The following is a 13,229-nucleotide window of genomic DNA, read 5'->3' as shown; positions in this document are numbered from 1 at the left end:
ATTCTGGAACTCAATTGTCAGTCCTTTATTTCATTTGACTATCAATAAAGATTCTGTGCTTAAAAAAGCAGCACCGACAACAAAATGGCGCACGTTTCTACATGAAAACTGCAACTTTTTTATTCTTTCATCGAAATTTAGATGAAACTTATGCATTCATGGGCTTCAGTCACTAGGTAAGACAGTAACGAATTTTCTAAAATGAATATGGTAAAATTCATAATGAAAAATGTATTCATTCTGGAATTTAAATTAAGAGTGAAATTTGAAATTAATAGTTTTCCTACACATAAAACATGTAAACATTCTAAAGTTCTTGAATGCAATTATAACTAACATTCATAAAACACACTATCTACCGACATTGAACTGTTTATTATATAACAGAAACCAGCAACATTCATATTTCATCTATCAGGAAAGCACCTGTGTTCATAAATCATATCTGTTGCATTAGTATTATCCACACAAGCAGTATATTACAGCAACATGAAAATTTATAATTACGAAAAAATGTGGCATTACCGATCCCGATTGCTATATATTTTTGCTGTTAAAAGAGTTTCTGTCCAGAAATTCAATAATACTATATTTTAAGAATCTAAAACTGTTTTTAAGCAAACTCAGTTTTTACTCAGTCTAAATTTAAGAAAATATTTTATCTTCTCTAGCTGTGCATAGTTTAAACTTGCTAAATACATCAAAAATTTTAGCTGTGATTTCTTTTAATTTTAAGTATTTTCCATGCCATTTATCCATCTGAATTTTTCACATTTAGAAACCATATTATTGATAAATACTAGAAAATTGGAATTTTTTAAAACTATTACCCAAAAAAATTTTCCTTTGTATACACAACGATGAATATTTTTTTTTATAACAACCACAGCCCACATACTGATATAAAACAAATTTGCAATTCTATTCGCAGAATTCCACTTCACATGCAGAATGTTGTAGAGTAAAATGTTTTCTCTGTGCTATTTAAATGAAATAATTTAAAATATTTAAAATTTAAGTATAATACTTAAATTTTAAATTTTATGTATAGTGTTTAAAAGTAAGATGCATTATAGATAGATCTTAACTTAAGAATGCATAAAAGCTGCCTGATGTAACCTTGTGTGCTTTTCAGGTTCATTACATACAAGAGATATAGAAAATGGTAATAAATAATATAAAGGAGAATTGAATATATCACAGATGTCTACGGTGAAATTTTCAGTCATATCCTTTTAATCTTAATGCTTTTATTCCCCTCTCTGCTATGTCTCCATATTTGACATTAAAAAACACAGTTCTGCTTAAGTATAATTTAGTCAGATAAGAAAACTTGATAACACATTTCTGTGATGATATTACAATTCCACATAAACATTTCTCTTGTATTTTTAATTTCCCCTAAATTTATGTGAAAACTAACTTTAACAGAGATTACACGAATATCTGCTTTTTTACAAAAACAATTCATATGCACTGAATCAAATATATTGAATAAATTTAAAATGATATGCATATAAGTACATAAAACTTCAAAACTTTAACTTAGGCATAATTTTAGATCTAAAAAGTTTTTCAAAAACTACGTTTCAGACTAGCGATTTCTATGCTTTGAAACAAATTTTTCCCGATTTTTACGAAAAAAATTACAAATTTATATTTTCTGAATTTTTATTTGATACTGTTATGTTATCAGGACCAGATTCAAAAATGTATGTATGCATGTATGAATGGATGTGTGTGTTAATGAATGCATGTATACATGTAAGCACAAATGCATGTTTGTGTACACATATATACATACATATGTGCATACATTCATATATTTCTGAATCCAGTCCTGATAACAGAACAGTTCCTTTTATTTTTCATAATATAAGCCCATCTAAGTAACCTGTTTAAAAAAAAGTGTTGGTGATTAATTCTTTACACCTGCTGTAACTGCAATTTTATAAGCTGACATTATGAAAAATTATCTACAAATATCACATTTGTTTGATGCAAATCTTTGTAATCTTGTAACAAAAAATTATATGAAATGCCACTAAAATCAAATACTGCTCACTGTCATTATTATCATTTTCAATTACATTTTTCTTTTACATAAAATAAAAATGCTCATATTTAAATATTTACTTAGCGACAACTTACTGGGCACATGACATCATCCACAGAGGTTTAGTAATATTTTGCTACTACTATTTCTTAATTATATTGAAGTCTGTATGAAATAATATTGTCTGAAAAGTACGCCACACAAAAAAAATCGTCCATGCGGTCCTACACTGAAGCTGTACCAAATCTGGATACTTAAGATAATACTTTTATATGCTGTTAAAAACATCCTTTATTATGTAATTATACTAATGATATAAATGTTCATAAAATTACTGATTTTTACAAAAACATTTCTTGTTTGATTCCCTATACTAAATTTAGTTTTTAAGAATAATCATGCTACATGATTTAAAATGACCACCGGATTTTTTAGCAGATTTGAATTCTTTCAGAAATGTCAAATGATAATTCTAAAAATATGAATGGTAATAAAAAATCACTCCATATCATGAAAATCAAATATCCTCTGAATATATAATTAACATTGAGAAAAAATCTAGTTTTCATAGTTAACAAGAAATTTCAATGACACAATTTTATCGAACACAAAAAGATGAAATATAAATTGAACAGTAAAAGAATATTATTATTATAAATAAGATAAAGTAGAGAGTTACTAAATTCTGTCTTCTTTTTCTCCCATTTGTAATCAGAAGACACTATTTCATGTGGAAAATTTGAAAAAATATTCCTATTTTGAAATATAAATTCATAATGCAATCCATTTACATTATATTGACCCTGTGGAGGCCCAAAAGAAAAAGATGTTTTAATAAATGTGCATTGCACAAAATTTTACTTGGAAGTTAGCAACAATGATTTTTTAATATGTTATCACATTAAAACTTTAATCCAGGAATTATCACTGTACTTGGTTAGTCTATATTTTAGGGTACCCCTTGGATTATCGCCAAGTTGTGTTTCATTTACGGTAACCTGAGTAGTTTAATGTTATATTTTAGGGTACCCCTTGGATTATCACCAAGTTGTGTTTCATTTACAGTAACCTGAGTAGTTTAATGTTATAGAAACCCATAATGACTGATTGGTTGTGTGACAGCAAATTTGACTCATGTGAAAATATTTATAAGAACTTATTTATGTGTTGGATGTTGGTTAGGAAGTACACTGCTTATTTTGTGCCTTACACCGTTTGCTGCTGTTATAATTAACCTTAAGTTTCTATAAACTTAAGAACAACTGTGGGAAAAAACATTGATTGACTGGCGTGTAAATGAAGATTTAAATGGCTTCGTTCACCTCTTGGTAAATTACACAGTGAGATTCAAGGATTTGGAAATTGGAGCTCACATCAACACTATGGAAGGTATGTAGGGAAGGAGGGTAATAAAAAGGGATTTTTGAGAGAAATGCCATTAACAGTACGACAGTACGGAGAATATTTTAAATTTATACTCTTGTAAATTTTTGTGGCAACCGCAGTACACAGATTCTAGTTTAAATAGTTTATTCTTAAAATAAGTAACTATTTAAGGAGTTCCTTAAATCGTTAAAGAATTGAGTGTCTCACATACCAAAGAAACAGAAATTTTTAAATAAGTCGATATTTCCCTTTTGTATTGCATAATTCCCTTAAGTTATTTCTTGGTTTGATTTAAGGAATGACACCAAAAAATCGCCAAAGAGTACCCTAAAAATATATTTTTACCCTGTACTCTAGACCAGGGCTTCTTAAATTTTTTCAGTTGTGACCCCTTTTTATCACTGAGATGTTTTTTGCAATCCCAGGACCCCAAAATATTTACGAAAATTTTGTGGGACCCCATAAGCATTGCGCAAATCTGACACACACATGAATGAAACTCAGTTTTTCCCCTTGTATTGTAATATACTATTGCAGATTTAGGTCACTAACTTTAATTTCTAATTTTAAGACATAGAACAACGTAAAATTGTTAAATAAGTAACAGACCAAAATGCAAAGCAAGTAAAACAAATGTTTATATTGTAAAAAGAATGCATCAAAACATTTTCATTTTTTTTATCTGTATTGTCTTTGCTTTGTCTATTTTTGGATACACTGTTTAAAAATATTTGGTAATTGTAAAATTATTGTAAGTTAAAGAAACATTAAAACTGCTAAAATGTTTGGCGTCTTCCTTGAGGATCATGACCTGCAGTTTAAGAAAGTCTGCTCTACACAGTTATAGATAATTTAATTTAAAATTACATTAATTAAACAAATACTCAAATACTTTGTAACTCCATTTAATGTATAAAAAGAAGAAAAATACAAGTCATAAATTTCATAAGAAAACCACCCTTTTTCATATAATATTACTTAAGTAAGTTGTTTTGTTTCAAAGTACAAACTGAAGTACAATATTCGGACTAAAATGAAATACAGAGGGTGCACCAAATTTGGCAATTCCGTTGCTTGATAGCGATTTTACTCTGGTAATTAATATTTTTTCATTGTTATGTAATGATTTTATTATCTCAATCTTATTGTTTTCATAATGGAACTATGAGATATTTTTCTTTTGGCTATATGTTGTCTATTTTTGAATGCTATTTGTTATTTTTAAACTCCCTATTTTTAAATGGTAAAAACAGAATTCCTGTTTGACTTCCATGATGTTCTATATCATGGCCAAAACATTCAACTTAGGATTTTTTATGATTCAAAACAAAAGAGGATATGTCTGTGCTACAGAGGTGAGTTAAATGAATCTTTATTGTGAAAGAGGTTGGAAGTTTATTGTAAGGTAAACAGTTTTTTTAAGTTTCATAATTTTTTCAATTTTAAAAATTTATAATTGATCCAAAAAAGGTATGTAATGCCGAGTTTATGTAGTTTTTTTAAGCAAAAACAGACTGCTGTGCACGTGTTAAACAAAGCAGTAATGTATCACATAATATTAATAATGTTTAAATCATGTTTTATAGACGTGAACTTGGCAGTTACTTGAATGCTCCCTTATCAGTAATTTATCATATTCACTATATATATATATATATTTTTTTTTTTTTTTTTTTTTTTTTTTTTTTTCTTCTTAGGAAGAAATTTTGTAGCTCTCCAATTATTATTTTAGGGATGTAATGAATATTAAATTGACCAGGATTATTCCTACTAAACAAATTAACCATGAATATCAAATATTCTTGATTATTTGGATAAAAAACAGTTGATGCTAAATTAGAAATCATTGAACAAATAAAATCAAAATTTTTTTCAATAAGGATCAAAGCTGATATATTTTAATTAATGCAAAAGAATTAATGAAGAAATGAATAAGATTAACGAAAATTCTCTATTCACAATCACATTAACAGAACTAAAATTTTAAAATAATGAAAATACACAACCATGTTAGTCTTACCAAGAATGTTTTAGAGAAATAGCGAACACTTGAAATACACAGGAATCAGATGATCAATTAATTTTTAAAGGTTTATAAACAATATTTTAATAAATATAAAGAAAAAATATCATTAGTCATCAAAAGAGAAATTAATGCATCAAATTATCCATATTTATCTAAAAGTGGTTATAAAATCTCTCTCCATTTGCTAGTATCACAAACAATGTAAGGTTGCTTCTAGAAAAGAATTAATTAAAAAGAGAAACAAAATTTTGTCAAATAAAACTGAGCTTTTACTATTTACCAAAATTGCTTTTAAATCTGATAAAATCTTCATTAGAAAGGCTTAGGTATGAAATTTTTGGCAAATCACGAAATTTAGCTTGGAAAAGAGATTTTTTTTAATGAAAAAGGTACTTTAAATATTTTAAAATGCATAGGTGCACTTAAAATATTGACGAGACAAAAGTTACTTGGGAGACCAGTGGCCAAGAATGAGGCAGAAGACCATCAGATTTCTCCTGTGTGTGTTTTCTATCAGAATTGGAATGAAATTCCCATTTGAGAGTTTATTTCAGTTGAATTATTTATTTCAGTATTGGACTGCAAATATTCATTTATTTCAGTAATGAATTGCGAGTTTATTTCAGTTGCCCCCTGTAATATATATACCTTGGATAACATTCTCATCAATGAGATGGCTAAATGATTGCAGATTTCGGTCATTCTCAATAAATGCTTGCCTAGGAAGAACCAGAGAGAATTCTTTTAAAATAATGAAAATTCAAGCCTTAAAATAAAAAAAAAGACTCCACCCCTGCCCAAAATCTTTAATCTGCAGATAATAAATAACATTTGCCTGTTGTCAACTATTTGGCATCTAGGTCTGATATGGCGGATATTGATGCTCACCAGATACTCACTGCACTCCTAGTGTGTCATATCTTTATGCTATTCTACAGCCTTCACCAGCAGATTTATTAAAAATTTCAGGATTTGCAACTAACAACATGAGGGCAAAAAGTAAACATTTTTATTAACTGCAATTTAATCCTTATATGTGAAAAGTAATTTTTACTTATGAATAAGTAAAGCAGAATATTTTGTATAAGGGAACTGATCCACCAAAATTACAAAATCTGTAGCTTAAGAGAATACTCTAAAGAGATATTTCAATAAATACTTTTCTTTCATTACATAATACTAGTTTCAAATACTTCAAATAAACATTTCCACTAAAATGTTTCTTTCGGAATTGATTTGGTGACTGCTTAGAAGTACACAAAGGGGAAAAAATCACTAGGGTAGTTAACTTCTTGTTTTCATACATCTTTCAGAAAAAGAATGGTTTTAAATTCTAAACAAATATTTTGCCCTTTTTATGACATACTGAAGAAAAATTTTCCATTTGCCAACATCAAAAGCACTTCTGAAATGGAGCTTGGCAAAAAATAATAATCAATTACAGGCAATTTTTACTTATATTTCTGTTTTACATAACTTTAATTAATCTTTCTTAGTTTTAACTACAACCACACTTTTGACTTATCCTCTTAGAAATGCTCACTTTCATACCAATAGCAATCAAACATATGCAAGGGAACTAAATGCAATGCTCACTATATGACAATGATTTAACATGATTTCTAAGTTGCTGCAATATCTTAAAATAAACTATGATCACAGGATCTACCAATAAAACAAAGTTTTTAAACTAATGGTCTTTCAGAGAATGAAACTGCATTTTACTTTCCACAAAAGACAGATTTATTTCTCAAAATCTTAAAAAAGACAAAACTTACTTTCTAATCTTTCTGCACTGTTTTAAATTCAGTAAGAGAAATAAATTTACTTCAAATTACTAATTTAAGTCAAAGATTAGCAATTTCAGTTACTTCTGTATTACTTCCAATGCTTTAATTATAATAGCACCCCTTTAAAACAATATATATTAGGTAGGTTTGGCTTGGGAACAGATAATGATCCAGTAAAAGGCAGACTATCTGGCATCCCAAATATCCAAAATATTTTTCAGTTTTACATAATATATATATAATTATGCAAATGAGACACTTGTAAATACATCCTAAATGCTATGAATTGAAACAAACAAAAACCGTATAATTAAGTGCAAATGATAGACATAGTGTAGCATTGCAATATAACCATCAGACTTAATCTTGGTTTATGTAAACCTAATCAATTCTCAATAAGTGATTTAGTTTTTTGTAAAGCGAGATTTAAGTTAATTGCTACTTATCTGTTTTTTACTTGCATTTCAAAAAAAATTTTTACATTTTGGGTCCTGCCCTAAATGAAACAACATCTGAAGTATTTTCAAAATTATGGAATTCTGGCATTAAGAAAGGTATGCATTAATAGGCACAATATGCAACTTTATCTAAAAATGGATAACACAATCGCAATGCAACATGAAAAATTAAGGTAAAATGCAGAACTGCCCACTTAAATGGCACAAAATGAATAACACAATTGCAATGCAACATGAAAAATTAAGGTAAAATGCAGAATTGCCCACTTAAATGGCACGCAGTGATGTGTACATGGATAAAGTCAAGGGAGTGCGAAATGCCAAGTTTGTGCAATTCTTGACAGTTTATTAAGTGAAAATGGGTCGATGTGTATATGGATACCAAGTTTGTGCAATTCTTTGACTTGGCAGTTTCAAGTCGATGCAGAATCACCCAATATCACGGTGTGTATCGATGTGTACATGTGCAAAGTCAAGGGAGTGTGCAATGCCAAGTTTGTGCAATTTTTTTACTTGCAATTTTCAAGTTGCCAAATTTGTTAAACACACACAGCAGTGGGCGATTCTACACTTTCCCCCAAAATTATGACAAGTGATTAAGTTTTTATATGCCAAAATTTGTAACAAAATTTGTGCCCTAAATGAAACAACATCTGAAGTATTTTCAAAATTATGGAATTCTGGCATTAAGAAAGGTATGCATTAATAGGCACAATATGCAACTTTATCTAAAAATGGATAACACAATCGCAATGCAACATGAAAAATTAAGGTAAAATGCAGAATTGCCCACTTAATTGGCACAAAATGGATAACACAATTGCAATGCAACATGAAAAACTAAGGTAAAATGCAGAATTGCCCACTTAAATGGCACGCAGTGATGTGTACATGGATAAAGTCAAGGGAGTGCAAAATGCCAAGTTTGTTAAGTGAAAATGGGTCGATGTGTATATGGATACCAAGTTTGTGCAATTCTTTGACTTGGTAGTTTCAAGTCGATGCAGAATCACCCAATATCACGGCATGTATCGATGTGTACATGTGCAAAGTCAAGGGAGTGTGCAATGCCAAGTTTGTGCAATTTTTTTACTTGCAATTTTCAAGTTGCCAATTTTGTTAAACACACACAGCAGTGGGCGATTCTACACTTTTCCCAAAAATTATGACAAGTGATTAAGTTTTTATATGCCATAATTTGTAACACTTGATTAACTGGTGAAATACAGAGCATTCAATTTCTTCACACGTCTGCCAGTGGCAGGATCTCCACCAGCTTTCACAGTCGATGGGATTTCATAATCAGATAAGAAGTTTAACTTTCACGTCTTTAATCTCTATAAATATGTCAACTTTTAAGTCTGAAGTGCATGTTTTTCAAAATCTTACATAATGTTAAATGAATGCTTTTGATACTCAATCTGTAACATACGAGCTGATTGTTCTTATAGTTTTAAAGTGAAATTTTGATACTAACATATTAAAGAAATCACCTTGGCTCAATTTAGGGATTTCTTAAAATGAAAGGCTGTTTATTAGGTAGGAGTTGGCTATTATAGCAACTTTTCTGAAAAAGACTGCCCAACTATCAATATTTATTGTAAGTCAGCAAACTATCAACATTTCAAGAGTAAGCATACTTAAGCAATTTAACATACAAATTTAAGTTATTACATAAGGGTTATAATATGATTTTAATCATAAGAACATTTAAAAAAAATAAAGCACTTCCATTTTTTGTACAATCCTATAATTTTTTGGTATTGTTCTTTAAACTTTTAGTTTTCACTTAAAAAAAAAAAAAAAAAAGTAAAAAAATCACAGAAAACTCGGCATTACACACCAGTTATCTACCAAACACATCTCATGACTGCATGCAACACATTCAACCTTATTCGTAATTAAATCAATTCCCACAAACATATTTCATTTTACTACATTTCTACAGAAATCTTATTACTGTGTCTTTCATTGCTGGCAAATTCTGCAGCTAAAGTGCAGAATCGCCCACTTATTTGCTTGGCACTTTTTACAAGAGTAAGAAGAATTGGATTTCTGTCAATTTTCCTTGACTTTTTAAATGACAATAGGTCGATGTGTACATGGATAAAGTCAAGAGTGTGCACAATGCCATTTTTGTGCAATTCTGGGATGCTTTTTTAAGCGAAAATATGTCGATATTTACATGGATACCAAGTACATGCGATTCTTAAAAACGCGCCAAGCAGTGGGCAATTCTGCAACTGACCAGTGGAACTTTGAATGTAGCAAAAAGAACATATATGAACATGGCAACAAAAACAGCAATGGTGCTTAAATGAATATTATAAGCATGTTTGCCTGAAAAATGATTATGTGCATGATTGCCAAATATTGACACATGAAAATTTGGCAACTTATACCAAGGTGGTTGCAATAATATGCAAGAACAAAAATTTCTTCTTCCACTCATTTGGCTTGGTTTAATCCTAGTATCCGGTGCACAAGGGATTTGGTGACTTTATGATGAGTAGTAAACGGGACATATATGATGTTGGACGGGTCATTTTGGTGTTGGCGATAATTTTCAAAATTGCGCCAAGGCTGCACCATATACTAGGATTTTACCTTTGGCTTTTCTACCATGAACTGCACTTTTCATATGCCCAACTATTCGGAATTTTTCACGTATCCAGTATTTCCAAAGTTTTCCAGATAGTCGAGCTTTTACTGTAACACTGTATAAAATAAATCCTTTTTAACTTAAAACATTTTTGAGTAGGAGGAAAAGACAACATAAATTTGAAGATAAGTCTTAAATTAATTTCATACACATTACCTCAACTTTGTATATACATCATATGTTGAATTCTACAGAAACAAAAAGGTATAACTGCTATCAAAACACTATGAATCATTTGAAAATTCATCACATGTCCCTTTGAATTTCCATTTGGAAATTAACATTCAGCTTTAATATTTTGAAAGCATTCAAGACTGTTCCAAAACATTTACCGATACCTTCAATTACATATAATTTTAATTTTAAAAAAAACTTTCACTGTACAAAGTATCTACAGAGTCTATAAACAAACTCACAGGAAATATCAAATGATTTTACTTTTGTAGAAGAATCAGCTAAATTTGCAGATAATTACTTATCGTACCAACACACTGAAATACTTTAAAAATTTTGATACAGTTATATCATAAAGAGTAACTGTCAACCAAATTTTATGGTATTGGAATGCCACCGCTACAGATGTATTTAAAATCTGCAAGTTAATCTTGCATAACTCAGTTCACATTAGCATCCTGTAGTAAATACATACCTTTTGCATTCCACAGCTAAAATCAAAATGCAGTAAAGCATACAAATACTGCCTAAAACAAGTAACTGAGAATATGATAGCTCAAAATTTTTCCACTATTTCCTTAACCATTAAGAGATATAAACATTTGGAAGTTTTAATGGTGAATGCATGCAGAGAATCATACAGAACAATATAAAAAATAACAACATTATTTCATATAATACCTATTTCCTACATTATCAATTTCAGACAATTTTAGCATACTTTTTTTTTTTTTTTTTTTTTTTTTTTTTTTTTTAAATTTCGAATAGTAAATTTAGCATAGTAAGTTAAATCCTTTCCTGATACAAATATTTCGCGTCAATAACACTCGTTTTTATGAATCTTTAACAGAATCTAACCTTCTTTCCATTTTCATGTGCCCCATATATCCTAAAGAAGGACATCAAACCTAGCACCAATATTAAAACGAAAGCAATAAAAATTAATAGAATTCTCAAGTAATTTTATATCAACTAGAATTTCAAAGAAAACCCAACATCATGTCGAGTTTAGAAAAATGTAATCGTTCACAATATCCATAACACTGTTTAATTCATAACATTGTTTAAGTGATTATTTTTTAATGCTTGCAAATATAATGCATGCATCTGATCAATAACTCATTAGCAATAAGAAAGCTTGATTTTACCTCTTCGGCAGGATTTTTTGGCTTTTCAGCAGATGACTGTGCATTTTTCCCTGATGCTTCGGAAACCTTTGTTTCATTAGGCGCTGTCTGATATTCTGGATATCCTGTAGTATAGGATGTAGTTGTTGGAACTTGCCCAACAGGCAAAGTACTACTGTAAGCATATTGTGCTTGACTTGCCCAAGCAGCCCATTGTTGTTGGATTTCTGGAGTAACAGCATATTGACTATAACCACCAGGCCACTGTGTAGCAGCAGCAGCAACTTGTCCAGCAGCGGTAGCAGGCTGAACAAAACTCGATGTCGGGCTTGGAGCAGCGGCACCAGTTCCTCCCCACGGCCAAGCTTGATACATTATGAGTTCATACAGAATATATACACTTTATCCAAAGCAATTCTTTAATCGTCAATAGATTTAACATAAAAAAGAACTAGAATTCACCTTAAACTAAATTACATTTCCTCTTAAACACAATTAACACTTCTCTTGGATTCTACGGCCATTTTCTTTTAATGCACGTATTGATACACAGTCGCAGTAGAAGTAAGTTGATAAGGAAAGTTGCACGCCGGTACATTATAGGAGCTGTGAGGCTCGTACGTTGTAATGATGTCATATAATTTTATATATTTAAGCCAAATACAGAAAACAAGGACTACTTCTGTAAACTTAAATATAACTGCTGAGCATGATTAAAATTAGAATAATTTTATTCAAAGGAAAATTTGTATTAAATTAATAAATTTTCATTTTCAAGTATTTCTCACTCCTTTTAAAGAGAAGGCATTATTGCAAAAAGAATTTAAAAATTTCATCGATAGATTAATTTTTTTAATTATATTAAAATAAACTAAAAAAATCAGCTCTTTCTTATTTAGCAAATTAAAGTACAGACAATAAACGGTAATTCTAAATTTGCAACAGTTATAGGATGAAAAATATGATGCATGAAATTGTGTATATGGAAAGAAAGGGAGGAAAGTGGAAGAAAAATTTCTTTGTGAAAGTACTTGAGCTACAGCAGCAAAGTACGTGTCTTTAAATTCTTCATATGGCAATGAAAGTGTAAAGAGAAAATTTAAATATACAATCGAACTTTGCTACAACGAACTTCAAGGTGCCCAAAGTTTGGTTCGTTATATCCTGTGGTTCGCTGTACATGATCGATAAGAAAAGTAAATTATTTCATAAAAACGTGTAGAAACTGAATGATGAATAAAGAAAAATGGGTTAACATATTCACATCTACCAAAAGAAGGGAATAATAAACTTAATAAAAAATATCATATTAAGAATTAACTGAAATTGTTATTTCTCGCAGAAATTAAATTTATTGTCCGTTCCTTTGCAGTGTCTCCAAAGTATCTGATAAATCATTGGCATCTGTCATAGCAGATATTGGCCTATTACGACTTGCTTATTCACAAAGCCTACAGACCGTTTCTTCTGTAGCTGTTTGCTCCGATTGGTTAAAAGAGGTAGGGTTGCAGAATCTAGTGCTTGGCGACTTTTGGTTCATCGCCTTTACA

General features: G+C 29.8%; 1 protein-coding gene across 5 annotated transcripts in view; it reads right to left on the bottom strand.

Moving 5' to 3' along the window:
* The window catches only part of ZAP3 (protein), a 207,186-nt gene extending 194,953 nt beyond the window's left edge, over nt 1-12,233 (bottom strand). For all 5 annotated transcript variants that reach the window (XM_035355227.2, XM_035355223.2, XM_035355224.2 and 2 more), the window contains exon 1: nt 11,701-12,233. In XM_035355227.2, coding sequence (XP_035211118.2) covers nt 11,701-12,054 — 354 coding nt within the window. In that variant the 5' untranslated portion in view covers nt 12,055-12,233. The remainder of the gene's footprint in view (nt 1-11,700) is intronic.
* Nucleotides 12,234-13,229: the final 996 nt, after the last annotated feature.

This window comes from Stegodyphus dumicola, chromosome 12 (genome assembly GCF_044657685.1).
Source record: "Stegodyphus dumicola isolate Sdum_Otavi_A_Nest chromosome 12, ASM4465768v1".
NCBI classification, from domain to species: domain Eukaryota; kingdom Metazoa; phylum Arthropoda; class Arachnida; order Araneae; family Eresidae; genus Stegodyphus; species Stegodyphus dumicola.
The sequence above is the reverse complement of the archived record's forward strand: the minus strand, read 5'-3'. Positions and strand labels throughout refer to the sequence as shown.